A 27,217-nucleotide genomic window follows, 5' to 3' on the forward strand; every position below is an offset into this window, starting at 1 on the left:
GGATGAAGTAGAGCTGTTTTGTTATAGATATGGACTGAAAGGGTCCATATCTATAACAAACCAAACATTAACAGTCCTGGCAGTTGAGAAAGAGAAGGATAGAAAAATTATGGGAAATCAGGATGGATAGAGGATAGTAGAACATGCCAGTTTGGGAGTCCAAACTCCCAAACATTGTGATGTAGAGAACATTGTGATATAAGACCCATTGCTGTGAGAACTAAGAATAAAATGATAGGTAGATAAGTGAATGAGAAAATCAACTATTGGACTGTGTCATGCTGCTTTTTTGGCAGTGATGGCAGAATTGGCTGAGAAGAGACAGGGAAAGAAAAGTGCTGGGAAGGTTGAGGGGAGCACAGCATATTTGCTCAGCCTTGCCATACTTACTTAGTGAAATCCCTCCCACTGGGTTTTAATTAAAACATGGAATAATAAAAAGGTTGAGAGTTTAAAACAAATCACATTTCTCCTTCATGCACTCCCTTGAAGAACATATGAATACATTATTAGTTTTGCACATTGAATGAAGCCATAATACAATTAACTTTTTTCTATTTTTTATTTTCAGAACTAGCTAAATGCCTTCATGCAATGTGCAAACTTTGTTTCTCTTCTAAAGACTGCATTTTACCTCCCGATGGAACTCATTCCTAGAAAAACAGGGTGATTGAGAGTTGCTTTAAGTTAATGGTTAAGGTTTGAAAAAGAAAGAAAAGAAAAAAAATTGTCAGGAGAATAGAATGTCTTTAAATGTGGATGGTAAAGAATTGCTACCCCCAAATCGCTTGATTTTCAAATTTGAATACTTTTCTTCTGTTTTACTGTCCTTGTGCCTGTTAGTGGCACTCAGTAACAATAGAATACAAAGATGACAAGAGAGATAGTTTGCCTCTTGAAGCTTAATTTTTCATTGTATTAGCCAGGGTACAAAGTTGAAACCTTGCACTATGTCTCATAGAAAGTGTGACCTGCATACCAGCCTGAGATTGATCGAGGGAATGCATTCACATAAAAGGAGGAGCACTGGTTGCAACATCTGGTGTTACTTCTGACTTCTTTTTGATTTCCCACTAGTACCGATTAGTTTATCTATAGGAGTGGCTGGCCGGAGAACACGTTGGTACTGTTTTTTATCATATTCCTGAAGTTCTCGGGGTGACACCAGGTCCTGCAAAACATTCCATGACCAGGTGTACGTGGAGAAGATCTGGTAGAAACTGGGGTTGTTGGTCTCCAGTCCAATCTCTCCACCACGTAGTCTCTTCCACAGCTTCAGCATTTTGTTGCGTTCACGGAGAGCCATTGCTTTCCGATAGGAGCCTGTCACTTTCTTGACCTGAATAGGAAAGCCAGAGAATATGGATGGGAGATAAATCATCAGAGTAACCATGCAAAAACTTTAAAAATGATTAATTGGGAATTGGGTAGCATATAAGTGTGATTAATTAGTAAAGGTATGACTCCCAGAATCAAATCAGGACATTAGCTGGTGTTATGAAAAGAAGCTTTGAAGAGTTTGAAGTTGGCAAATTTCCTCCCACAGCCCTTTGTTCTTTGTTTTTTATTCATATAATTAATATCTGATGCTTTAAGAAAGATATGTATTCACAGAATTCCAAACAAAGTAAGATACGGTAAAAAATGGACATACAAAATAATATAGAAAGGTCTTTTCAATAGCCAGTCAAAGTTAAAAATGCCTACACTAGCAGTTCTTAAAAGCCTGGAAAATAAAATAGCTGAAAAGGGACTACTTTCCATAAGTATCAAACTCTTTGATTATACAGAAGTTATACAGAAAAAGAAATTAGATGATTACCCCAATGGATAGACCTACTGCTGGAATTTTTTCCCATTCAGCCCCATTTATTTTTTTCACCCATATTCCATTAGCAGTTCAACTGCAGGATTGTATTCTACATCAGTGTTTCTTTTTTTTTTTAACATTTTTTTTTATTATTTTTAAAATTCAAACAAATCAAACAAATCACTTATCTAATTAAACATTTGTGCAACCCCTCCTTCCCTCCCCACTCCCCCGACTTCCCAGAAGAAAAACAGGGTATAGGTTTTACCAAACATATGCTAAAATATGCTAAATTAATGCAAGATATTAAAACTCCCTAGACCCCTTAACTCCCCTTCTACAGATTATTCATCAACCTCCCTTTAAACACAAAATAACATATAATCCTTTAGCCCTAAGAATTTTTTTTAAAAAAAACCAATAACAAACACTAGTAGATAATACATACTTAATTATTTGGCTATTCCTCCTGCTTTTGTTCTCAATATTCAAATATTTTTAACAATAACTAAACCTTAATTAATCATTAATTGAACTTTCAATTCATTTAGTTAATCATTGTAGTTAATCATTAATACATCAATAATTAGGCCAGAAAAAATTAATCTTCCTTTCTTCCTTTCTTTCTGTATTTTTTCCAATCTCTCTTCCTCCCTCTTTCTTTTATTTTGAGAAGGTTTTGAATTTTAACTGGGGGTTGATGTATCTTTAAGACTTGTCCCTTTCTCAAAACCATTTCCTCTGGTTTAGAGCCCCCATATCGACTCTTCTTGCTTGTATAGACAGTCAGTTCATAGAACAAAGAATTAACTCGATCAGTTTGCAAAGAAAAATCCAGTTGCTGCATTTCAATTAATTGTGTGAAAGCCTCTGCCAAATCCTCCGAAACCTCGTAGAGCTGATCAGTTTCTTCTTCTTTCTGCTCCAAATTATATTTTTGAAAATTTCTGTCAATTAATTCCAAAAGGGCAGGAAGAAGGTTTGAAGATTCTTGAGGGTCAGCCAGTTCCAGCTTCTCTGTCTTGATCAAAATGTCTCCTACTTATGCTTTCCTTCAAAAACATCCTCAGTTGCTTTTTTATCCTCCACCAGTTCTGTAAATTTTTGTTCCATGATTGCTGAAAAGTTATTAATAATTTCAATTTGGTTATTCATGGCTTCCTTTATAAATTCTGCAAGGTCTCTAAAAAAAGCCTCCTGGCTCTGTGTTTCAGTTCTCTGTGTCATTTCTAACGCCATTAAAGAGCCTCCACTTTCAGAAACTCCTTCCTTGGAAGCCATATTATTTTAAAAGAATTTTTCTTTTCACAGCCATAAAGTCTCTCAAACAGCTTTCTCAGATTTATTTGTAGTTTATCAAGCAAGATAGTCTTTTCTAGACCCAGCTCTCAAATCCAGCAGTTTAAATCCAGTCTCTGAGCACAAGTCTATTAACAAGCACTTTCATTTCCTACTTCCACTTTCACACCCACAACAAAGACTCCATTTCCAGCTCCAGCTCAGCAAAATCAAATAGAAACAATGTATCCCAGGAGTTAAGCATATACTTGCAAAAGCTTGTTCTCCTGCTTCCGTTCTGTCTGCTTTTTGAAATCAGTTAATCTTCTTCTTGGCAGCAGAGTTGGTCGCCGGCCTCTGGCTCCGTTTAAATGGAGTCGCCACGGGTCCAGAGCTTCAGTGGGCTAAACGGGGAGCTCTCACCCTCCAAGGCCCTGGAATTACTCCAGGAGCTCCCGGGGAGCTCTACCCTTGCCCACCGGCTCTCCTCTCCTTCTTCTCCCGAAGGAGAGGTTTTTAAGCTGTCTGACAGCTGATTAGCACTGTCAGAACGGCTCAAACGGAATCGCGGGGCTGGCGGTCCAAGAAGACCATCCGCGACGCCAGGCGGTGCCAACTGGAAGCCTACATCAGTGTTTCTCAATGTTGAGGTTTTAAGATGGATGGATCAACTTTCAGGATTCCCCAGCCAGCATGAGCTAGTTTCTGAACTTCCTGTAAAGATAGTATTATACTGCACACATACATTATAGTAATTTAATTTAGAAGTTTCCAGGTTACTCTAGGCAGCTTACCATAATAAAATGGAAGAAAATGAAAGGAGTGCAAATAGAACAGAAGTAAAATAATAAAACAATAAAAGAAACAATGAAAAAGAAACAAGATTATTATATCAACATAATAACCAGAAAGATGGATGGGTGGAGAGAAAAGAGCAAGCAATGCTTAAGTGTGTCAGGTTCCGGATTTCCGCGATGAAATAAGACTCCCAACCAGAAGTTATCTGTGTTTTAGCAATCTTCATCCTCGGCTCTGGCACGAACCAACAAACATCCGTGGAGAATAGTTTATTGTCAGCGCTACCACGCAGTGCTTCCCATCACCTTTAAAGCTACCCGCTAATCCCATGACTCCACCCCATACTCCCCCCCAATGCTAGTTACATTTCATCATCATGGGTATGATACACAAAGCTCCGCCCCTCCACAATGTCACCTTGCTGTGCCCAGGGGTAGGGCGTTCTCTGTGGGTGCTCCCACCCTCTGGAATGAATTACCTACTGAGCTCCGGACGGCTCCTGATCTCTGTTCCTTCTGCCAGGACTTGAAGACTTGGCTTTTCAAACAAATAAGCTGACTCTGATTTTATTTTCGGGTTTTATTATTTACTATTAATTAATTATTTGGATTAAATTATGATTTTATTGTACTTGTTTCTTAACTTGTGTTCGCCGCCCTGAGTCCTTCGGGAGAATGGTGGCATATAAATACATGTAATAAATAATAATAAATAAATAAACACTAAGGAATAGTCTTTAATATTAGAAGCTGTGTAGTTACTTCTGGGTTCACCTCTCAGTGGAAATGGCGAGCAGGGTGGAATCAGCAACAATACACACTTGACATGACAACTGGTAAGCGGGGTTTTCCCTCCCCCTGCCCACTTGAATGATAACCACAACACGTTGAGGTTGACAAAGTGAACTATGCTATATGTGAGTTTGATATACAAGAGCAGCACAGATGGATGTGAAACTCAAAAAGAAAAACTCATACTATATTCCCATTCATATTGTCATTACAGAGAGCAATTATCCATTCCTTAATTCAAATTTTGCTAACTGGTTTTAATTATAAAATAAGTCCAACTAATTTAATTTAATCCAGCCCAATAAATAGCACCTGCCTCAAAGATCTTACCTCTTGTCGGATTTCACTCACGTCGTTCATAGTCAAACGCTTCTGACTTAGCTCTGGAGAGAGAGAGAGGGCTGGTTTGGAAACCTTGGCAGCTTTGGGCTATGTATAAAGGAAAACAACAAAACAAAATGTATAACGAAGGTTTGTCAAATCTGAGCAGATCAGTATCATATAAACAAACATACGGAAAGGCTACGGGAAGGATTTAATCATTAGATGAAAATAGGCAGAATGGAACTGTATACTCACTATCTGCTTTATCCACCTCTTTTTATGGAGGAAATGGTCTTCAAAGGAGGAGAGGGGCACCATTTTCCTTTGCACATCCAGCTTCTGGACATCCTTCATTGGCTTCCCTTTCACCAAGACATCCCGGTTAGGGATCAAGGGAAAGATAGGCACTTGATTATAGGGACTCTCTGAAGGGTTAACTTTTTCTAGGTAAAGCAAAACAGAGTCAAATGTCAGGATGCTCTTAGCTGTAGATCATCAGTACTCATCAATATCCAAACCCAAACCAAAGTGAAAAGCAAAGAGAAATTTAAGCAGAACACAGCAAAGCACAAGAGAAGCAGATAGTCATTACAAAAGGCCTGGAAGGAAGCAGGACAGCAAATTAGCCTTCCTCACCCACCCTGGCTAATTAGAAATGAAGGCATTTCTTTTTCTTTTGCTGTGCACACAAAATGGTAATGATATAATATAGAATGGATGTTGGGGTTTTTAAATGCTTTTCTTCTATACCATGGCTCTGATTGAAATCTGACCCAACTCTTGCTATCTATTGGAGGAAAAGCTTTGTAAACACAAGCACAGTCATCCAGTATAAATTATGATAATGCAAAAATGACAAAATGTGCATTTCACAATGCAAACTCAACTTTTATATTTGCGCCCAACATTGCACACAAGAAGGTAAATTATTTCTGCAGATATTCTTAATTATTTTCTTTTACTAGATAGCTGAACTCCTAGGAATTTGGAAAAACCATAGCAAATGCCCCTCCAACCAGCAATGGGTGGTGGGAGTACTATCATTTATATTTGAAACAACAGAGAAGATGGCATGTGTCATATTTAATCTGGGAATGTATCTTCGGTAAATAATAAATTAACTGGTATAATAAATTTACTGATACAAATTAGTGCAAAAGAATAAATAAATTAAATATATTTCCCACCTCCTTACTCTATCATTTCACTATAGTTATTTACAAAAGTAGGAATTCTTTTTGGCACTGAAATAACTTTTAAGAGGCGTGCCTAAAACCTTATCCAATATCAGAATGGTTATTTTCCACTGGAATTAATTCCTTTTGTGGAAGCAGAAAATAAGAGCACAGACTTCTTCCTAATCAAATGCTATGTACTTTCCCCATCCCCATTCCTAATCCAGAAAAAAATCTTCTCAGGGAATGTGGTCACCAATTGTAATATTCTGGGCAGCAAAGCATTGTTTGCTTCATTGCCACCTTATGAGCAAAAATCCAACAAATGGATCTTTTGCTGCTTTCCTGCTTCTGTTACACAAATGCTCACCCATTCAGAGAGAAAAGGAGAGACAGAAAAACTCAGTGTTGGATTAATGCAATGCAAAATCTGTATTTAGCACAGACTGTGCTCTAAAAAGAGTCTTGAAAAGGAAAAGTTACTTCCTTGCAATGCTATTCATATGATGCCCAATGTGCCTAGAACTACTTACCAAAACAGCTTCATAATATCATTTTCTGCATCTACTTTTAAAAAAATCTCCCCCATTCCTCAGTCATCACCTTTTTCTAGAGTGCTTTTGCACTAATACATCAATTCTTATATACTATTGTAATTAAGCTTAAATACACGTAACTGAATGGGACATATATGCTGTTTTTTTCATTTATCTCCTTATAAATTATAGTTCTTTCAAAGCATGTCTTTTGTGCTGTTATATGTAGAAAAGTAGTACAAATACAGATTATGCTATGTTAATCAGTAACAGGAATCAAACAAACCACCAACTGTGTCTAGGTGTTTCAAAGTAGGAATATGGTGAGGTACAGAATATGATACCTGCCAAAGTATTTTGCTCCTTGAAGTTTCACTAAATTACTCAACCTCTTGCCTGCCTATTTGGGCTTGGGTTTCAACTAAGGCAGAATGGTTGATCAAATCTTAATTATGGTAATAGACCAGCAAGGCATGCTTTTGTGCAAAACTCAGAGATCACTAGGTATGTTTAATGTATTTTCTCAATTCCATTACAAGGTAAAACCAGGGAAATTCCATGGTTTAGCTTAGAGATTTAAGGTTATCAGTTCCATTTTTCCTGTGTATGATCTATCAGATTCTTAACAGATATCGTTCAGTTCTAAAGTTTGCTGCAGTGTGAGTGCTTACTTTGGAGATTTGCTACGTATGATTCCAGTTCCTTTTCGTTCATGATGCAGATGCGAGCAGCACCAGCAAAGGCAGTAATAGGGGAAGATTGGGTTCTGGGTAACTTTTCTTTATCAGAAGGTTTTGCTGTCTTGCTATCAGGTTGCATTCTCTTGCCCGTACAGTCCAGGAACTTTTGGCGATAATAGCTAGAAAACAAGACAAAGAAAAATTAAAGTGAGCATTAAATAAAACTGAGGAAGACATGTAAGTAAGATGATTAAACCATTTGCTTTTTTCCTTTTGGCTTTATAATCACTCAGAGTTTTCCCTGTCTTTTTAAATCTTAGCCCATCCCTCATTTTCTTTAAGGATATTCTGTGCAACTAACTTTTTCTCTCTATGTACATTATACAATATTTTTCTCTCATCGTCATCTTTTGCAGCATTTTTAAAAAATCCAGTCTCTTCATCCTGCACCCATCATTTTCATATATCCAATCTTCATTATTGCATGCATTTTACAGATAGTCCACAACTGAGACCAGAATTTCCATTGTTAATCAAGGCAATTGTTAAATGAGTTACATCTAATTTTATGACCTTTTTGCCATAGTTGTTTTAAGCATATCACTTGCAGTTATTAATAGCATGATTGTTAAGCGAATCTGGCTTCCCCCCCATTGACTGCTTGTCCGTGGCCATCTGGAAAGGCTGCAAATCATGATCATGCGATCCTGGATCACAGCAACTATTGTAAATATACATTGTGTATGTGAATTTTGATTTGACCATGAAGATGTTGTAAGTGAAAATACCAATTGTACATCACTTTTTCCAGTACCGTTGTAACTTCAAATGGTCACTAAATGAATGGTTGTAAGTCAAGGGCTGCCTGAATAACAATGCTGTTCATCAGATTCATTGCTACTGTAGCATAATTTTCTTTACTTGTAAGACAAATGTTTTTCCTTGTGCTGTCTTGTTAAGCTGTGGTTTTAACTTATTTTATTTCATGATTGGGAAATTTCCTTCAATAGCTATGTTTTGTACTGCTGTCACAGAAATAAAGCAGAAGATGGTACAGAAATAACTTTATTGTGTTTTTTTTTGCCTTCAATTTCATTGTATTAAAGTTTGTAGATTATAATTATATTGTTAAAATACAACCCAAAGCATGGTCACTAAAACCTGAGAGTCCCTGGACTCTTGCTACTGCTGCTGCTCAATACTAGGTTGGCCTGTAATAAAGCTCACCTCATCTAGGGTCAGATGGTGGATGATAAGACTGACCTGGTATAGATTACCAAGACCTGGATTGGCACGGGATGAGGGTAGTCCCTCTCTCAGAAATAAGCCTCCCTCAGGGTGTTGACTGTGACAGCAGTCAATATGGAGTAGGAGTGGTGGTGTGGCTGCTGTTATTCAAAAGTCTCTAGTGGCCTAATATGTACATACGTAGCTGGATATAAAGCTCTTTATGAAATAGGATCTTAAGATCAGTTGAGCTTGCTGCTTATCTACTTTCCTCCCTGTGGGACAGCTAGGCCCTGCCTGAGCTCCTGAGTTTGTGGAGTTAATGGTGATATTCCCCAGACTGGTGCTTCAAACAGTCTTCTGGGCCCAGAAACAGAGGTGGCCTGGAAATTCATGGCTGTCATGGTGGCCCTGGATCTGGTCCAACTTATTGACAGTCCAACTCATACAGGGTGCAACACATTGGATCTGGTATTTGTTGCAGGCCAATGGCAAGGTGCCCAGAATCCTGCATTGGGATGGGGGCATGGCAAATGATTCCTTGTATAGTCTTGTGAGAACTATTCTAGGCATCTGTTAGATCAGATTTGAGCACTTTATGTTCCAGGGCCACATCCAGCCTGTGGGTTTTTGCAGTCTGGCCCACAGCATTGGTGGTGGGATGATGGGGCATTGGGATAGTAATTGCAAGGGCAGAACATCAGTGTGGTGTCAGTGGTGGGGCCAGGAAGGCATCAATGGAGGTAGGGAATCAGTGGCAGGAGATGGGGTGGTTTCAGTGGGGGCAGGACAGTGGCAGCATCTTCCACAACAATCACAGTTTCTCAAGTGGCCCCTGGGGAAAATTAGAGTATGTTAAATAGAGTTGCTCAACTTCAGGTCCAGTGGAAGTGATTAAGGCATATTCTAGCTTGATTATTTCAAGGTGTTTGAGCCAGTCAATTATGGGGAAGTGGACAGGGTCGTTATTTCTGTATGCTTGGCCATCTGTAATCTGGACTTATGCTCCTCCTAGTTAATTAAGGTCTGGGAAGTTGTATTTGATTAGATCTAAGTGCTGGGTAAACGCCTCTTTTTGGGAAGGTGGTGTTTCTGCTAGCCTTGAAAGAGGTGGTATTTCATTTCCTCCTGAAGAGGCCATCTCCATGGACCTTACAGTCTTGGAGAACTTTTTCCTGGTATCTAACCTTCCTTTTTTAAGCAAACTTATTTAGTGGATGGTGAGAGGCCTGATGAAGTAGATTATCTATACCTTTTGCAGTCAGAATTCAGGCCAGGGTATAGTATTGAGACATCTTCTGGTTGCTCTATATCAGTGATGGCTAACCTTTTCTGGACCAAGTATGTGTGTGTGCATGTGCGCTAATGCGCACGCACCTGAACTTCCAAAATTCAATGCACGTGCGGCCCCCTACAGGTGCCCCACCCCCATGCATGCGTGTGTGTCTCCCCACATGTGCCGCACCCCCATACATGCACACGCGCCCCTGCATGCCCCCTGCACATGTGCACGTTTCCCTCCGCACACGCTCTGTCCCCACACATGCGCGGTAGAGACCTGATGACCAGCTGGCCGGTGGAAGACACGCATATATGCATGGCAGAGCTGAACTAGGGCAATGGCTCGCATGCCCACAGAGAGGGCACTGCGTGCCACCTTGGCACCCAAACCATAGGTTCGCCATCATGGCTCTATATGAAATGTTAATATATATACTGCTCAAAAAAATAAAGGGAACACAAACAGAAGACAACTGAGATCTGAATGAATGAAATAGCCTTATTAAATACTTTGTTCGTAACATACAGTAGTTTATACACTGCTCAAACAACTAAAGGGAACACAAAACTACTGTATGTTACGAACAAAGTATTTAATAAGGCTATTTCATTCATTCAGATCTCGGATGTCTTCTGCTTGTGTTCCCTTTATTTTTTTGAGCAGTGTATATTGCTAGTTCATATATGATATATCATGGGCTAACTAACCACTGGTTGCCTTGTAGATGACCTTGGGGGGCTTGGTATAGGGTGATGTGTTTATCTTGGTTCTTCTTGACCTCTTGGCACTTTTAATATCATTGACCATTGAGTATTACTGGAGAGATTTGGGAGTGGGTGGCACTGTTTCTCCTTTCTCCATTGCTAGAAACAGGTAGTGATGGTGGGGAGAGGAGAGATTCAGCAATAGGCCCATTATGTGCAAAGCCGTTTGTTACTTCCTCATTGCAGCCAGCAGACCGCACAGCTCCAAAGCCTTTGATCATCGCTGGGCATGAGCATTATGAACTTAAAAGAATATTGGATTCTAGAATTTACAGGGGGCAATTACAATATTTAATTCATTGGAAGGAATACCCTATTTCGGAAGCCGCCTGGGTAAAAAGTTGGAAAGTCAATGCTGATCGACCCGTTCAGAAGTTCCATGAAAAGTATCCACACAAACCCAAAAGGGATCTTACGGGTGGCAGGGGAGGTTAGTTTTATATGTAACCTAGTCGCATTTAATGTATTCAGTGTCATTACAGGATTTTCTTTTCAATTGGGGGGGGGGGGGCTGCCAAACTCAAAAATTGACATATGTGTAGCTATTTTAGTTAGCTCTATATTATACTCATTTATTCCTTTTCTGTCTCTGCATATGTAAGGGTTTTTTCTGGGCTTGCCACATTCTTAAGATTGGGAGGGGGGAATAGATAGTGAGGATTGTTTCGGCTAGGTAACGTTCTTTCCCGTGGGAGTAGAGGCTGTCCTTGCTGAGAGCTGGAGGTGGAGTTTGAAGACACCGAGCAATGTTGATTTTGCTTTTATTGGGGAATGTGACTTTTGTGGGATGTTTCTAATTTACAATATTATGTGGTGTAATTCCAGTTTGTGTCTTTTGCCAATTTGATGTCTACCTAAATAAAAGAAATTTGTTTTGGAAGATGGACTTTGCATATTTCTTTTTTGAATGGGTTTCATTACTTGGGAACCTGACATTTATTTTTCTTTCATTTTGTTAGTTAATTCATGATGCTTTCCATTTACTCCTCTTACATTCCAACTTGCATTCTTTCATATATAATGGCTGGCCCCATCAAATTATCTCTGCCACCCATCAAACTTTGATCAGCTGAGTGTTTCACATACACAGCAGTAAGTGGAAAGGGAGGAATCTTTAGAAGGGCAAAGAATAATTTGGAAAATGCAAGTGACATTTCAATAAAGAACATGAATGAAATAGAAATTCATAATAAATGTCTGATGGAAAGTATGCATTGTCTTTTTTTTCAACTAAATTTGTAACATTTAATAAATAGATTAACTTTGATAACCAATCCTTTTAAGAACAAAAAATAAATCCTCCTAAATTCTTTTTTTGTTTTTACAGTTATTCATTAAACCTCTTCTAATAAAAAGAATGCTTGATAATTTACATTATCTTAATTGTTAAAAAAAAAAAGATTCCCATTGAAACAGTTTTGTATAATCGAGAAGATTTCTAAATGACTGTATGAATAAAATGTGAACCAGATTTAAAACTTTTTTCTATTTATTGACATTTGGGAGAACTCCCAGTCAAAATTGTTGTTAGTAAAGATGTTAATGATCAAAGGATTACTCCATGCCCTTAAAATTAACAAATTTCTTTTATAACCCTTTTGTAAGAAGAAATGAGTCTCTGGGTTCATACAAACATGCAAGGAACAATATATGAATCAGTCTATGTTTTTGTGCACATGCAGTATGCTTAGGATCTCCTCTTTCTCACCTGACAATAGTCGTAGTAGTATGTCTTGGCAGTTTAGATGATTCCACCAGCTTTGACAAGAGCTCAAAGAACAAGATTCCTCGGGCATCAACAGTCTCTTTGTCATCTTTCTTAGGGGCTGATGGGAAATAGAAGATTTATGTCAAGAAATTGCCAGCGTGGAAAAAGAGAATGCTAACAACATTGCAGAAGGGCTGGTAGCATAAGAATACTCTCATCTGGGAACACAAATCTGTCTCTTTTCTTCAGAGAAGCAATGAAAGTCCTAATCCCTGAGTCAATTCACAGTTCTCTCTAAAAGCATAAAGGGAATCTTTTTTGCATTCATCCCAGGATAATTACTGGGCATAAAATTCAACTATGAAGCAGTTTCTATTCAGTTAGTTCTTTTAATAGATTTTTTGAGTATATTTTTATTTTATTTTTAAATATTCATCAGCATCAATACATGAACAGTGTGGAATCTGGGTAATGTTCATTTTGATACAAATAAAAATAATAATATTTATTACATTAGTCAAACTTTTGTAATCTTTTAATACACATGTTTGTATTAAACTATAATCCTTCATTATTTAGTTGTTCAGAATTTTAATGTGCCATTCTAATGCCAATCACAATATTATTTCAGCATACATAGTAATACCATCTTTCAGCTTCTAATCTTTCCATCTGGTTATTGCTTTTATTCTATTATATAAAAATCTATATACTAATATTCCCCCTATTTCCTATTTCTACCTCTATTCAAACTTCTAGTCAGGCCACCATTACTAGTCCTAGTGTTGATACATATTTATATTGAAATATAGTCCTTCATTGTTTAGTTGTTCAATATTTCAATATGCCACTCTAATGCCAGTCACTATATTATTTAAAAATATATAATAATACCATCTTTCGACCTCTAATCTTTCTGTCTAGTTATTGCTTTTATTTTATTATATAAAAATGTGTATTCTTATTTCTACCTCTATTCTAGCTTCTAGTCAAGCCACCATTACATTAAAAAGCCTTTCCTTTTTATCCATCATCTCTTGCCGTTTTAATACTTCAATTCTTATTTGATTTTTGGCTTGCATCCCATATTCCTCTCTTGGATCTTTGTCTCTATCTACATCTACCTCTTTACTATTTAGTCTGAATATTTTCCCCATCTCTACCATCTTATGCTGCCAAGCCTCCAGAGTGTCTGCCCAAACCCCTATCTTCCTTTCGAAAGTATTTTCCTGTTTTTCCAATTCCATTTTTAAATCTCTTAAAATACTTTTTCCTTGATTTGTTTCATCAGTCATTATTGTCATTATTGTCTTCTCCTTCTTGTCTTCTTGCTTTATTTGTTGATTTGTCTGTTCTATCTTTTCCTCCATTCTTTCTGTTGTCTCCTCCCTTTCCTGGACATTTTGATCTTTATTCATTGTCCCTTATAGAATATTATCCATTTCCCCATCTATGCAATGCATTAGATTCTTTATCTCCCTGTAGTTTTTTGTCACAGTGTCATTGATACTTTGGAACATCAACACAATTTCTTTTAAAATTCCACTCATTTCCCCTTGATGGAGCATCTCGTCTTATTTTAGTAAGCCTCATTCTTGCTCAATAGTCCAAAAACCATATATTCAGGCCTAACGTTGCTCCTCAAGAGAGTACAATAATCATAGTTTTTTATATCCCAGGATTATTCAATCTGTTCCATTTAGATAGTCCAGGAAGCTTTCCAAATAACTTCTTACATCCACTCTATAGGTTTAGTCATATATCTTAGCAACAGAGAACTTGGCATGGGAGCACGGAGACCCACCCCTCATGTCTGATCTCGCCACGACGTCAGCAGGAAGTCCCATTAGTTCTTTTAGTAGATATTGAAGAGTCTGTTTCCCTAGTCTGAAGTTTAATAACCATGTTTTTAACAACTGTAAGTGATTTGCTTAACAACCGTGGCAAAAAGTCATAAAATTGGGTCTAACTTATATTTTTGTTATTATGCAAGGCAGTTATTAACTGAGTTAGACCCAATTTTATGACTTTTTGCCATGGTTGTTAAGCAAATCACTTACAGTTGTTAAAAACATGGTTATTAAGCAAATCTGGCTTCCCTCTATTAACTTAGCTATCTAGAAAGGTCGCAAACGGTGATCACATGAACTCCGGGACACTGTAATTGTCATAAATATATGCCAATTGCCAACTGCATAATTTTTAATCATGTGACAGTTGTAAATGAAAGAACCAAATGTAGGTCACTTTTTCCAGAGCAGTTGTAACTTTGAATGGTCACTAAATGAATGGTTGTAAGTTGACTATCTGTATTGATTCTCTGCCCTCTCTTTGGCTTATTGCAATTCAGAGAGAAGACTATGCATTCCAGGTAATGGTGACTCTCAGTGGTATGGGAAAGGGTCAAAGGCGGTGTAGGGAATGCAGGGTGAGAAATGGAAAATTTGGAGTGGCCAAGTGTCAGAACAAAAATGCTTCCCTATCAGTCAGTGATGTGCAGCTGTCTACTAATGTTGTGGTCTGCCAGCAGCCTGCGGAGCTGGCAGCGGAATCAAACAGTGAGGAGGCTGAGGAAGAACATGGGCCAGTCCTGGAGGCTGGGGAAAGCCTGGATGAGGGCTCTGTGTCAGAGGCAGAAATAGGGCCAGGGCCATCTGGGAGTGATGTGCAGATTAAGAAGCCTCCAGAGGCTGACAACAGAGAAGCAGAGGAACAGAAGGAGCCTGTTCCTAGTGGACACATGAGAAGAGCTGCCAGAAGGCAAGAGCAGCTAAAGCAAAAAGGACGACTCAGGCCAAGAGATGATTGGCCCCTCCCATAAGGCTTAAAAGACCAGCAACGGTTCTTGGGCTCTTTGTCGGAAAATAATGTTCATAGATTTGTTTGTCTTGCTGCATTTATTTCTTGTTGGCATCTTCTGCTTCTGAACTTTTGCCAAGAAAAGCCTTTGGCAGTTTGCCAAAGTAGACCAAGGTTGGTGATAAGGCTGAAGAATTGTATTATGAAGAATTTGTTTTGAATTAGTTTGGACTATGCTGAGAATGAGTTAATTCTCAGTTGTTCTAATAAAGTCTGTTTGCATCTGATTGCATCTGATAATACCTACTTGGGCCTGGGTCACAACAACTACTCTAACTGCAGAGTTTAGATATGTGTTGATTCCTTAAGAAAGCTGTTGCTCAGTTCCTTGCTCATGTTTGAAAGGATTGAAAGGATTAGCTGGTGACATCACTGTTGCCCAAGTGACACTTCCTTGGGCTCTTTTCATGTTCCTGTGCTTAGTCCCTGAAAGGGCCTGACAATGATGAAATATGGATTTCATCATTGCTAAAAGATGGAGAACTGGAAGATCAGATATTCTGATGCTTCATGGAGCAAAGCTAGACATGATATTCTCAGGTACAAAAAATCAGAACGTCTTATTAAATTCTACTTAAGATTTATTGCTCACACATATATGCAAGAATCTAGTCAACTAACTGTCAGCACCAAATTGAACTATATAAGAATCAACAGAATTCAAGAGGGGCTGGACTTGGATTTCTTGTGGAAAGTAATGACTCCAGTCTGATTTCTTTCTTAATTCTGTCCCTAGAGTTTGTCTCTTCTCCTACAGATTAAAACCAAGCCAGTTTGTGATTGTGTGTTAAATGGAGATTGTGAGTTTTAATCCTAATTTAGATATGAAAGCCAGCTAGTTAATTTTGGCCAGTTACTCTTTTTCATCCCAGCCTACCTCACAGGGTTGTTGTGGGAAAAATGGGAGGAGGAAAGTGTATTATGTATGTTTCTGCTTTCAGTTATTTATAAAAACAAAGGTGGGGTAAAAATCTAATAAATAAATAAATAATATTAAGTGCAAATATTTCTTCTGTTATTTTAATTAAAAATGTGCATGTTGCTTTTGGTTGCTTAGGTAACTTCTCTATTATATTATCTACTTAATTATTTAATCTATTATCTTTTTAATTATCTTCTGTCCTAATACAAATTACTATTCTTAATACTAGTAATCAAATTAAAGCTCTCCATATTTTCCAACTGTTTGTCATGGAATTAAAATTTAGACTTTTTCTTTTGTAAAGGAAATATTGATTTGGTAGTCAGCAGGGAAAGTAATATTATTTTTCAATTATGCTATTCATTTGTTTTAAGATGTATTACATTTCTTAAAAAAAAAAACTGTTCCAAATATTTTTCACCCCTTTACATTTTCATCAATACAGACAAATATATAAATTTTGCATCTGTTTTTATTTTTGCTAACTCAAATTTAAATATTCCAATTTATGCAAATTTGTGTGGTTGCTACTGAGTTTTTAATCTGTATTTTTTAAAAAATCAGAATTACACATAAAATTACACTGAAGCCTTGTTCATTACATGTATTTTTAGAGCTATTCACTTCGTTATTCATTATATGATCAATGAATATATTAACTGGATTGAACACTATTACTGATACATATCAGGACCACTAAAGCTTAGTTCCTGGAATACATGCTAATGAGAGGGAGAGAGAAAGAGACAGAGAGAGAGAAAGAGATGGTAAGCTTGTCTTATCATTGCTTAGCAATGTTATCCCATTGTATTAAATACTACAGGCAATTTCTCATGGAAAACCCAAGATGCAGAATCTATATGGGAAATAGGGGATCTGTCCTACTGAAAAGAAGGTTCTCTTTATTCTCACCTACGGCCTGCATGAATCGCTTGGTATCTGTGATGATGTTGAGGAAATCTGTGAAATTTACTTTTCCATCTCCTGAAAAACAGTTCCCACAAAAAGAAAAAAAAATCAATAACAATCAGTTAATAAGCTAGATTGAAAGGAGCTACTTCCAGTTATGCCTTATTCTTACTTCTGATGGCAACTCAACAATCTTGCCTGAACTGTAAAGGTAGTCTTTGACTTGCGACCATCCATGCCTTGATTCAAAGTTACAATGGCATTGAAAATGATGATGATTGTTGCAGTGTCCTTGAGGCCACATGATTGCTATCTATACACTGGACAAACCAGCTCACACTTACGATGGTTGCAGCATCCTAGGGACACCATGCGATCATCATATGAGACCTTCCCAGCTGGCTTTTGACAAGCAAGGTCAATAGGGAAGCCAACAGGGATTGCAAGTCATGATCACCTGATGTCTTGCTTAGTGATTCATTTCATGACCATGGCAAAACTGGTCACAAAATTGGGTATTGTCACATGATGCCTTGCTTGCTTGCGTACTACTTAATGACAAATTTTCCAGACCCCTTTGTGGTTATAAACCTAGGACTATCTGTACACTTCAGTTCATTCATTATTCCTGTGTATACCGGAATAAGAGTTCTGATTGTAATCCGATGATGTGCTGGGGCTGGCTCATACTAGCTTGCAAGAGCTGATGTTTTCTGGAATTTTGCATGCTGATTGAGAGCAGAACTCATGTGTGTCAGTCAACTGTTTGGCAGCTAGTGGTACAACATAGCTGTGAGCAATGAAGAGATTGATTTTTTTTTTGATTGGGGAGAAAGAATCAATTGTGATATTTATCATTATGCCACTCTTCTAAACAGTTTTATCCACCAGAATATGAAGAGACTGAAAGTGCATTTTATCTAATGCCTTACTTCTAATTATAGCCAGCCTACATACAACCTATAAGGGCAAACAGCTTCATTTGTTGTTTGTGTCCAGCATATACATGAAATGGGAGAGGGGGGAGGGCAGAAGTAACTTAATAGTTGTAAAGCAGAACAAAATACCAGGCAGGTTTCTGCAAGGAATATAGGGGATGATCTGATTGCATCAGCTCTAAAATGTAGATTGGACTAGGAAATTGGCTCCATAGGAAGAAGTATAGAATTTATAAAATCTTGGAATAGGAAAAACTATAGAACTATAGGGATCAACTACAGAGACAGAATCTTATAAGTCTGCTTGTGTTTCTCCTCTCCAACCTCAAAAAGTTTTCTTCCTAATACTCTCTTCCTTCCCAGGACTTCAAGGCCATCTTCCTGATTCTCTATAAATAGTGAGCCTAAGGATGGGTAGAGTGGGAATATGCTTCTCAAAACCAAGATGTAAAACTACAATAGTTGTTGAATTATGAGAAATGAGCCCAACATTTCTGTTGCTAAGTGAGAAATTTGTTAAGTGAGTTTTGCCCCATTTTACAACTTTTCTTATCATTGCTGTTAAGTGAATCACTGCCATTCTTAATTTAGTCACATGGTTGTTAAGTGAATCTGGCTTCCACATTGACTTTGCTTGACAGAAGGTGATCACATGACCCAGTGGCATTGTGACCATCATACGTATGAATCAGTTGCCAAAATCTGAATTTTGATTACGTGATGCTGCAATGGTCATAAGTGTGAAAAATGGTCATAAGTCACTTTTTTCAGAGCCATTGTAACTTCGAATGGTTGCCAAATGAACTGTTGTAAGTCAAGGACTATCTGTATATCCAAGGTATCTGAATTTTAGCTTTGTACAAATTTGCAATTCTTACTGAGAACTGGTGTTTCTCCCCAACTCATTGGCATCCGTTGTATATAAGACATTATGCACATAAGAAAAATGGAATTGTTAATCTTTGTTTACTGACTGCCTCATTCACTTACTGTTTAGTTACAATAATGCTGAAAAATGAATTTCACAACCAATGTCAGCATTTAAGATCTTTGTAGCATCCATCAATCACACAATTGCTGTTATAGTCAATCTGTTTTATCCTGTGCCTATTTTTTTCCCCTATGCAGAGCAAAAAGTTGGAGAGAGAGAGTAAGCAGGCAGATAGAGAATACATTGGGCTGTTTGCATAGTGCAGGGGTATCAAACTCAATTTCATTGAGGGCCGCATCAGGGTTGTGTTTAACCTTGGGGGGTGGGTGGGTGGAGTGGGCGTGGCTAGCTTGATGTCACTCATGTCGGAGGCACATGTGGTGGCCTGAGTGCTCTGGCAGAGAAAACAGGCTCCTGAGCTCCATTTTTGGCTGCCCCTCTGCCAGCAAAAATGGAACTCGGGAGGGCTGCCCATAGCCCTTCTGAGGTCTGTTTTAGCTGGCAGAGGCACCGTGGGTCAGTCCTTCGCTGTTTCCAGGGCAGCCCTGCGGGCCAAATCTAAGCACCGTGCAGGCTGGATCCGAAACCCAGGCCTTGAGTTTGACACCCCTAGCATAGTGTGCTTATTGTTGCTGGCACCACTTTTCATGCATGTTCCATGCATCTCCAATGAATTTAAATACAAACATTAATTTATTCCAGTGCCTAAAATTTCAAAGAGGAGGGGAAAACCCACACATCAAAGTTCTGGAACTGATTAATTAGTTTAGTTTAGTTTAGTTTAGTTTAGTTTAGTTTAGTTTAGTTTAGTTTAGTTTAGTTTAGTTTAGTTTAGTTTAGTTTACTTGTCATTGCACCTCATACAACAAAACTAAATGCCATCTTCAGTGTACCTTATAACTATAAAAATAAAACACAAACACACATCCTTCACATTCTATACAACTGAAAACCCCTGATATTGCATTAATATTGCACTATACAGTAGATTTACTCTATATAGTAAATTTTGTTAGTTTCAAGCCAGAAAACAGTTATGGTGGTATAATTTTTTACTTACTAATTGCTTTGCTAAGCAATGGCGTTATTGGTCCTAATTATCACTACTAAATTTTTTGGTTTTTTAAGCTAATTTTGGCCTTAAATCTAATACTTTTAAGAATTTTTAAATTTAAATTGTGATATTTGTATTGTGTTTTACCTGGCTGTACACTGCCCCGAGTCCCTCGGGAGAGGGGCAGTATAGAAATAAAATTATCCTTATCCTTAAATAAGACCTATCGCCATGTACTTACCATCCATGTCAGCACATTCTAGTTCGTCAAGAACTTCCTCCTCTGTTAAGTTGATTCCTAAACTATGGGCTGTGGTCCCTAGGGCTGCCTGATCAATTATCCCATCAAGGTCCTTTCTGAATGCATCATAAGCTGTCCGGAAGGCTATGCAGAGATACAGAGTGAGAGAGAGGAAAAGTAGGAGGTGAGACTCAGGAAAAGTGGAAGCAAGAAATACCTGCTCACCAGCCTTTTGCTATGAATGTACCCTGTCCTTGCATCTGATTCCTAGTAAATCCCATTATTGTCTTATAGTCTGGGAATTAATGGACTAAAGAAAGAACTGGCCAGCCCAATGTGTCCCCTTCCAACACGCTGGACCAGTTGTCATAATTATCAGCCATAATTGACTATGCTTTCTGGGAAGGTTGGAAATAATGATTAATGCATTTGGAGGAACTGAGATAGCACCAGATGATTTAAAATAAACATGCTTCCCTGTTTTCCACAGAATTTTAAATGTAATTATTTTCTATATGTTGTACTTCATACAACCAAATTGCATATCCTCCAACTCCAGTCCCAAATTCTGGAAACTGTTTTAGGAGAAACTTGGCAATTTCTTCTCTAAAGCTACTACCCAATCTGATGCTTGCAACATTGTGGTCATATGACTGGATGGGCTTGGCCAATTTTTTTCATTTTAAATCATTTAAAACATTTTTAACTAGTAAAAAATGCTTTAAAAAGTAAAAAAAAAAAAAGGTTCCAATGATCAGCACCTGACCTGCCTTACTCCCCTCGCCAAGCCAGATCCAACGGCTCCTAGTCCCAAAGATTGCCCACCTTTCTACAGCCACCCAGTCTGGGAGATGATTGGGGGGGGGAGAGAAAAACAAAGCGCTCAGCTGCTCCCCTCTTTCCCTCACCTCGAGCTTTCTGCTGCAGATTTTCACGCCTTGCTTCACGTGTCCGGGATCGTCGCCCTCGTCTTTCTTCCTCCTCCTCTTCATCTTCCAAATGGAAAAACACCAGGAGCAAGTGCAAAAAGAAATGTGCACTTGGACTTCCGGTTGGCTCCGCAAGCTTTGAAGGCGCTCTTTTACGAGCGCCCGATCCCCGGTTCCGTAAAAGCCCCAGAACAGCCAAAAAACAGCTGTCTGGAGGCTTGGAACCCTCTCCCCGGGCAAAGGGGAGAGAGAAGAGTCGACAGGCAGAGGTAGAGCCCCCCAAGTGCGCTAAGAGAAATCCTGGGGCGCAAAGGGTGTGGGCTCTCTATTGAAGCCTGTCAAGCTGCTCCGGACCAGGGACGACTCCACCAAAGCGGAGCTAGAAGCTGCGACCAAAATCTGCTGAAAATCAATGGGGGGACTTTTAACATCTTTACTTTGATCACAGACAGAGCAAATCAGGAGAAAACAAAAAGGAAAACTTGCAAGTAAAACTTTAACTCCGTTTTAAAATACAGAAAATGGCGCCTGAGGGCGGGAGGAGGAAACTACCAGGGAAAGTGCTTGTTAAGGCTTGTTAACATTTGCAACAGTGATACAGCTACTGGATTGCACCCTAAGAGAAAGTTTTAAAGTGGAAGCGGCCAGGGAAAGAATTTGGTATTGAGGAAAAGAATTTGGTACTGACTTTAACTAAAATCTGGTTTTTATACTGTGTGAAAAAGAGTTGAATTGTTGTTCTGATAGCTGGATGAATACAAAGTGGCTGAAATATGGCTGACAACAAGGCTGGTGAATCAGCAAATTCCCAAGCCGTGACTGCTCAGGCTTTTCAAGAACTTCTAGACTCTTTTACTTCTGCCCTGTTGGATACAATTGAAAGGGCTTTTTCAAAAAACAGCTTGGGAAAATATAAGCAGTTGTTAGAGGGACAGCAGGAAAGTATTCAGAGGAATTTGTTTTTGGAAAATCAAGAGATGGACACGATTAAGAGACAGGCTGGCACAGTTGAAACAAAGGATTTGGTGGACGTTTCCATTCAAATGACAGAAAAGCAACAAATAGTTTCTTTATTGCAAGCTGACAATCTTTATGGCAACAAATTTTGATTATATGGACAAAGAAATGGACTGAATGATTATACAAGCAAGAAGAGATGAACTGGGGATTTCAAGTTAGAAAACGCGACCTCAAGAAGAGAGCGAGTATTTCAGAAACATCAACCTCAAATCACCATTTTAAAAGTTTCAAAAATAAAATTGGGGGGACTGTTGAAAGAATTTATAAAAAAAAAGGATTGGAAAAAATATAGAAAGAAGAGAAGAACAGAAGATTAAGAAAGATATCTTCCTGTGGATTTTGAAATTGGCATCGGGCAAATATGTGTTTTAATGGTATTAAGAGATTTTTAAAATGTTTAACATAAGGTTATATTATTTTAAAAGATATATGAGATAAATTGTATAAGCTTTTAAGATGCCTAACCCTTTGAAGCGAAGAGGATTAATGTTAAATTCAGAATTTTATTGCAAAATGATAATTAGTTTGGATAGTAAAAGTTAGAGGTATTAAGACGGTTAATTGAAAATTTGAAAGCCATCCTCCTGTAGATTTTGAAATTTATATTTGGTAGATAAGTGTTTCAAAGGTATTAAGAGATTTTTAAAAGGTTTAACATAAGACTACATTATTTTAAAAGATATATGAGATAAAATGTGTAAGATTTTAAAATGAAAAATTTTTCTTTTTTTTTTCTTTCTCTTTGAAGAAAAGAGGATTATGTTAAACTCAGAATTTCACTAGGGAGTAATGTTCAAAAAGAATGATGTTCGAGGGTATAGAAATGGAATTTATTCATGATTTTTACTGTTTGTAAGACTGCTAAAGTATTGGATTATACATCAAGAAAAAGTTGTTTTTATATATATATATAAGTAGGAAGAATGAATTTAATTTGATTGGTTTTGAGAATTTATAAAAGGGAGGTTGATGAATTGGAGCAAAGGGAGTTAAAGAACATGTGGGAGTTTTGAACTTTATAATTTGTTAGTTTATTTTAGCATATGTTTGTTAGATGCTATACCCTGTTTTTGCTCTGGGAAGTCAGGGGGTGAGTGGGGAGGGTGGGATAAGGGATGGTGGGGGGGAAGTGGTGAATAGTGAAATGTTTTAGCAGAAGAAAGTATCCATGAGTAGAATACAGGAGTTGCTCAGACACTAAAGGAGGAAAATATTTCACAGCAAAGAAGTTAGAAAGGAGAGAGGAGGAAGGGGTAGGAAGAGAAGAGGGAGGGTGAGGAATGGAAGAAAGGAGAGGAGGAAGGGAAGGGAAGGGGACAGGAGTAGGAGTGAAGGCGAGAGGGGGGAAAAGAAGAGAGAAGTGGGGGAAAGGGAAAGGAAGTAGGATGAGGTGGGAGAGGAGGCAGGAGAAAGTAGGAGAGAAGAGGAGGGAGGGAAGGGAAAGAAAGGAGGAGAAGAAGAAGGTTTGTTGTGGAATGAGGGAAGAAAGAGAAGAAGAGCAACTCCGAATGTAATTAAAATGTCTTATTTTAATGCTTTCTTTAAGGGAAACATGTATATGTAGGATTTCTTATGTATAAGAAAATGTACAATTTCTATTATGTGGGGAAGGGGAAAGGGTGGGGGGGGGGAGAAAATTGTTTGTATTTCGTATAAAACTTTTCAATAAAAAAACAAAAGAAATGTGCACTTGCTCATGGTGTTTTTCCATTTGTAGAAAGCTTTCGTACCTGTCAAGGCAAGTCTGGCTTCCTGCGCTGCTTGCTAAAAATCTCACCAGTACCGCTGTGCACGTGGGTTGTGTATGTATATGTGCTTTTGCTCCTGGTCTTTCGCAGCAGCCCATGCCCGACGTCCCGTCCCCAGCTGGCTGAACCGGAGTTGGGGAATTCACCTGTTCTGGCCTTGCCCAGGCTGGGCTGGCTGAAGCCGCCCCCAGATCGCGCTCCTTGGGCGGTGGGTCTGCTCGAGGGAGATGCCTTGGGGGTCATGCGGTGGGACAGATGATTTCCGCTGTTCTTAAAGGCCCCAGAGTGGATCCGGGCGCTGCCATTCTGAGCCTGCCAGGGGCAACCACTGTCTCACCTGTTGCACTGCCCAGACAGGCCAGCTGGGGGTCTCCAGGGTGGCTGGAGCAGCCGAGGTGTCCGTTCCCCTTCCCAGGCCGGTGGGTGTAGGGTGCCTTTAAGATGAGCACCCAGGGACAAGACTTTGGGCATGGGCTGCTGCGAAAGACCAGGAGCAAAGACACACACACACACACACAGAGGCTCAGAATGGCAGCGCCTGGATCCGCTCCGGGACCTTTAAGAGCAGTGGAAATTGGCTGTCATGGGACCCCCAAGGCAACTCCCCTGAGGGGACCCACTGCCCAAGGAGCATAATCTGGGGGCGGCTTTGGCCAGCCCAGCCTGGGCAAATTTCAGCCAGCCAGGGATGGAACGTCGGGCATGGGCTACTGCGAAAGACCAGTTGCAAAGACACACACACACACACACACACACACACACACACAATCCGCACGTACAGCAGTACTGGTGAGATTTTTAGCGAGCAGCGCAGGAAGCCAGACTTGCCTTCACAGATACGAAAGCTTCCTACAAATGGAAAAATGCCAGGAGCAAGCGCACACTTCTTTTTGCACTTGCTCCTGACATTTTTCCATTTGGAAGACAGAGAGGAGGAGGAAGAAGAAGATGAGGGCGATAATCCCAAGGCGTGAAGCAAGGCGTGAAAATCCGCAGCAGGAAGCTTGTGGTGAGTGAAAAGGGGGAGCAGCCGAGCGTTTTGTTTCTCCGGAACCGGTAGTAAAAAAATGCTTAAAAAAAAAAAAGTTCCAACGATCGTGCGTCACTCAGCATTTTTTACTACTAGTTCGGGTGAACCGGCTTGAACTGGTAGCATTTCACCCCTGACCCCCCCTTAAAATACCTTTTGTGGCCCTGGAGCCATGGCCATGGACTCCCAAGACTTAACTCAACATTTAAATTATACATCTGTTTTTCAAGACACTCCCTGTGAGAACATTGTAGCCCTCCAAGGGTCGGTGGACCACAGATTGAGAACCCTGAATCAGAATATTAATTAATTAATTAAGTAATTACGTAATCAATCAGATTTATATTGCTGCCCATCTCATGGAGACTCTGGGCAGGGTACAACAATCCAATAAAATAGTAAAATAAATAAAACAATCATAATTTAAATTATTATATGATTATTAGAAAAACAATAAAAACAAAAAAAGTAAAAACAAATTTTTTGTAAAGAAGTTGTAATATTATAGAAGGTTACTGAAGGTGCTTTAGGGATCAAAGCACTTTAAAAAGTGCATGGCCAGAAAAAAGAAAGCAAAAGATTTGTAACAACATACCATGAAAGCACAATATCACTTTATTTATATATTTTCTTTTTTGGAAGCTGATTTCTTACAGTAGACATTAAAGTATCATCATGCATTTTTCTGAGGACTATGAAGATTGTGCATGATATAATTGCAATACAAGTTAACCACCAAATCTTTGATAAAATCTATGATAAACAGCAGTATTATTTTTAAAAGCTTAAATGTTTCTATTTTAAGCTTGGAATCTCTAAATAAAAACTCTTCCCCACAAAACAATTCTCATGAAGAAGGCAGATTTAAATTAAGTGTGTAAATTAACAGGACAGGACTAATGATAAAATTATTACATCTTTCAGACACATTCTTCACAAACTATATACAGGGCAGGGGTGAAATTCAAAAATTTTCCCTACCGGTTCTGTAGGTGTGGCTTGGTGGGCGTGGCAGGAGAAGGATACTGTAAAATCGCCATTTCCACCCCACTCCAGGGGAAGGATACTGCAAAATTCCCATTCCCTCCCCACTCCTGGAGGAAGGATATTGCAAAATCTCCATTCCCACTGCACCTTGGGGCCATCCAAAGGTGGTATTTGCCAGTTCTGTAAACTACTCAAAATTTCCACTACAGGTTCTTCAGAACTACTCAGAACCTGCTGAATTTCACCCCTGATACAGGGCCTTGAGAAGATTCAAGTTATATGATTTCTACGCAGGAGAAATACCTTCTAGCTGTGGCTTACTCAGGTTCTTTACTGCTTTGGATTTGGCCTCTTCGTTGAAAGTTACAGAAGGGAAAACCCTGTCCAAATTAAAAAACAAACGATACTGATTAATTTCCAAGAACTTTACTGTTTTTTTGAAAAAGGGGAAATACTGGATGCAAAATGCAGATGTTTCTCGAAAAACTGTTGAGTACAGCCATTGTGAATAATCAGCAATGTAAGAAAAGCAATTGCTCAGTAATTTACTATTACAATTATTAAAGGGAGACTGATTCCTTGAAAGTTTTATTATGAAATATTAATATGTCATCTGGATACTGATTTGCATATTTCAAAATAGTATGGGAGACAAATAATATGTTTAAGCAACAAATGCCTTTTAAAATTCACTCCAGCCCTGAAAACCCACTACTTAATCACCAAAGCTTCAGTGGGACAATAAAAATCAGATGTATAAATCTTACTCTACCTGTTTGGTGTTTGGAGAAATGACTTCTCCACCATCCTGGGCAACTTGAACATCTTTGCATCTGGCATTTTATTTGGATATGTTTCTATGAAGAAAAGAGAATACATCTACTGTCAAGACCAACAATTCTGTTCCTGTTATTGAATCATTGCTCATTTCTTTGGGCAGAGCCAGTTTTTTCTACCACAATGATTTATGTTGTCATCTTTATAGATTTATTACAATTAGATGATTTTTAAAGCAGAAAAGGCAAGAATACCAGATAAAGCATATGAATTCATGTTTGAGTGGTAGAGTCTTTCTCTAGGAGGCAGAGAATTAAGATTTTGAGAATGCATCCTTTGTCAGTTTACTATATTCACTATAACAGCGAATTACTACAGAGCCTGTAGTACAGTGGACTAAAGCACTGTTATTAACAACTGCTGCTTGCAATTACTGCAAGTTCAAATCTCACCAGGCTCAAGGTTGACTCAGCCTTCCATCCTTTCAAAGGTAGGTGAA

The 27,217-nt window shown here is 38.6% G+C and overlaps 1 protein-coding gene across 4 annotated transcripts in view; it reads right to left on the reverse strand.

Moving 5' to 3' along the window:
• Nucleotides 1-887: 887 nt before the first annotated feature.
• The window catches only part of LOC117664724 (uncharacterized), a 127,793-nt gene continuing 101,463 nt past the window's right edge, over nucleotides 888-27,217 (reverse strand). For all 4 annotated transcript variants that reach the window (XM_034415977.3, XM_034415976.3, XM_034415975.3 and 1 more), the window contains 9 exons: nucleotides 26,714-26,798; nucleotides 26,245-26,321; nucleotides 20,228-20,371; nucleotides 17,067-17,138; nucleotides 12,374-12,491; nucleotides 7,384-7,571; nucleotides 5,257-5,444; nucleotides 5,008-5,106; nucleotides 888-1,339 (listed from right to left, as the gene is read on the reverse strand). In XM_034415977.3, the coding sequence (XP_034271868.2) occupies nucleotides 1,046-1,339; nucleotides 5,008-5,106; nucleotides 5,257-5,444; nucleotides 7,384-7,571; nucleotides 12,374-12,491; nucleotides 17,067-17,138; nucleotides 20,228-20,371; nucleotides 26,245-26,321; nucleotides 26,714-26,798 (1,265 nt within the window). In that variant the 3' untranslated portion in view covers nucleotides 888-1,045. The remainder of the gene's footprint in view (nucleotides 1,340-5,007; nucleotides 5,107-5,256; nucleotides 5,445-7,383; nucleotides 7,572-12,373; nucleotides 12,492-17,066; nucleotides 17,139-20,227; nucleotides 20,372-26,244; nucleotides 26,322-26,713; nucleotides 26,799-27,217) is intronic.

The sequence above is a fragment of the Pantherophis guttatus genome, chromosome 4 (assembly GCF_059756535.1).
Source record: "Pantherophis guttatus breed Tessera chromosome 4, ASM5975653v1, whole genome shotgun sequence".
Taxonomy (NCBI): Eukaryota; Metazoa; Chordata; class Lepidosauria; order Squamata; family Colubridae; genus Pantherophis; species Pantherophis guttatus.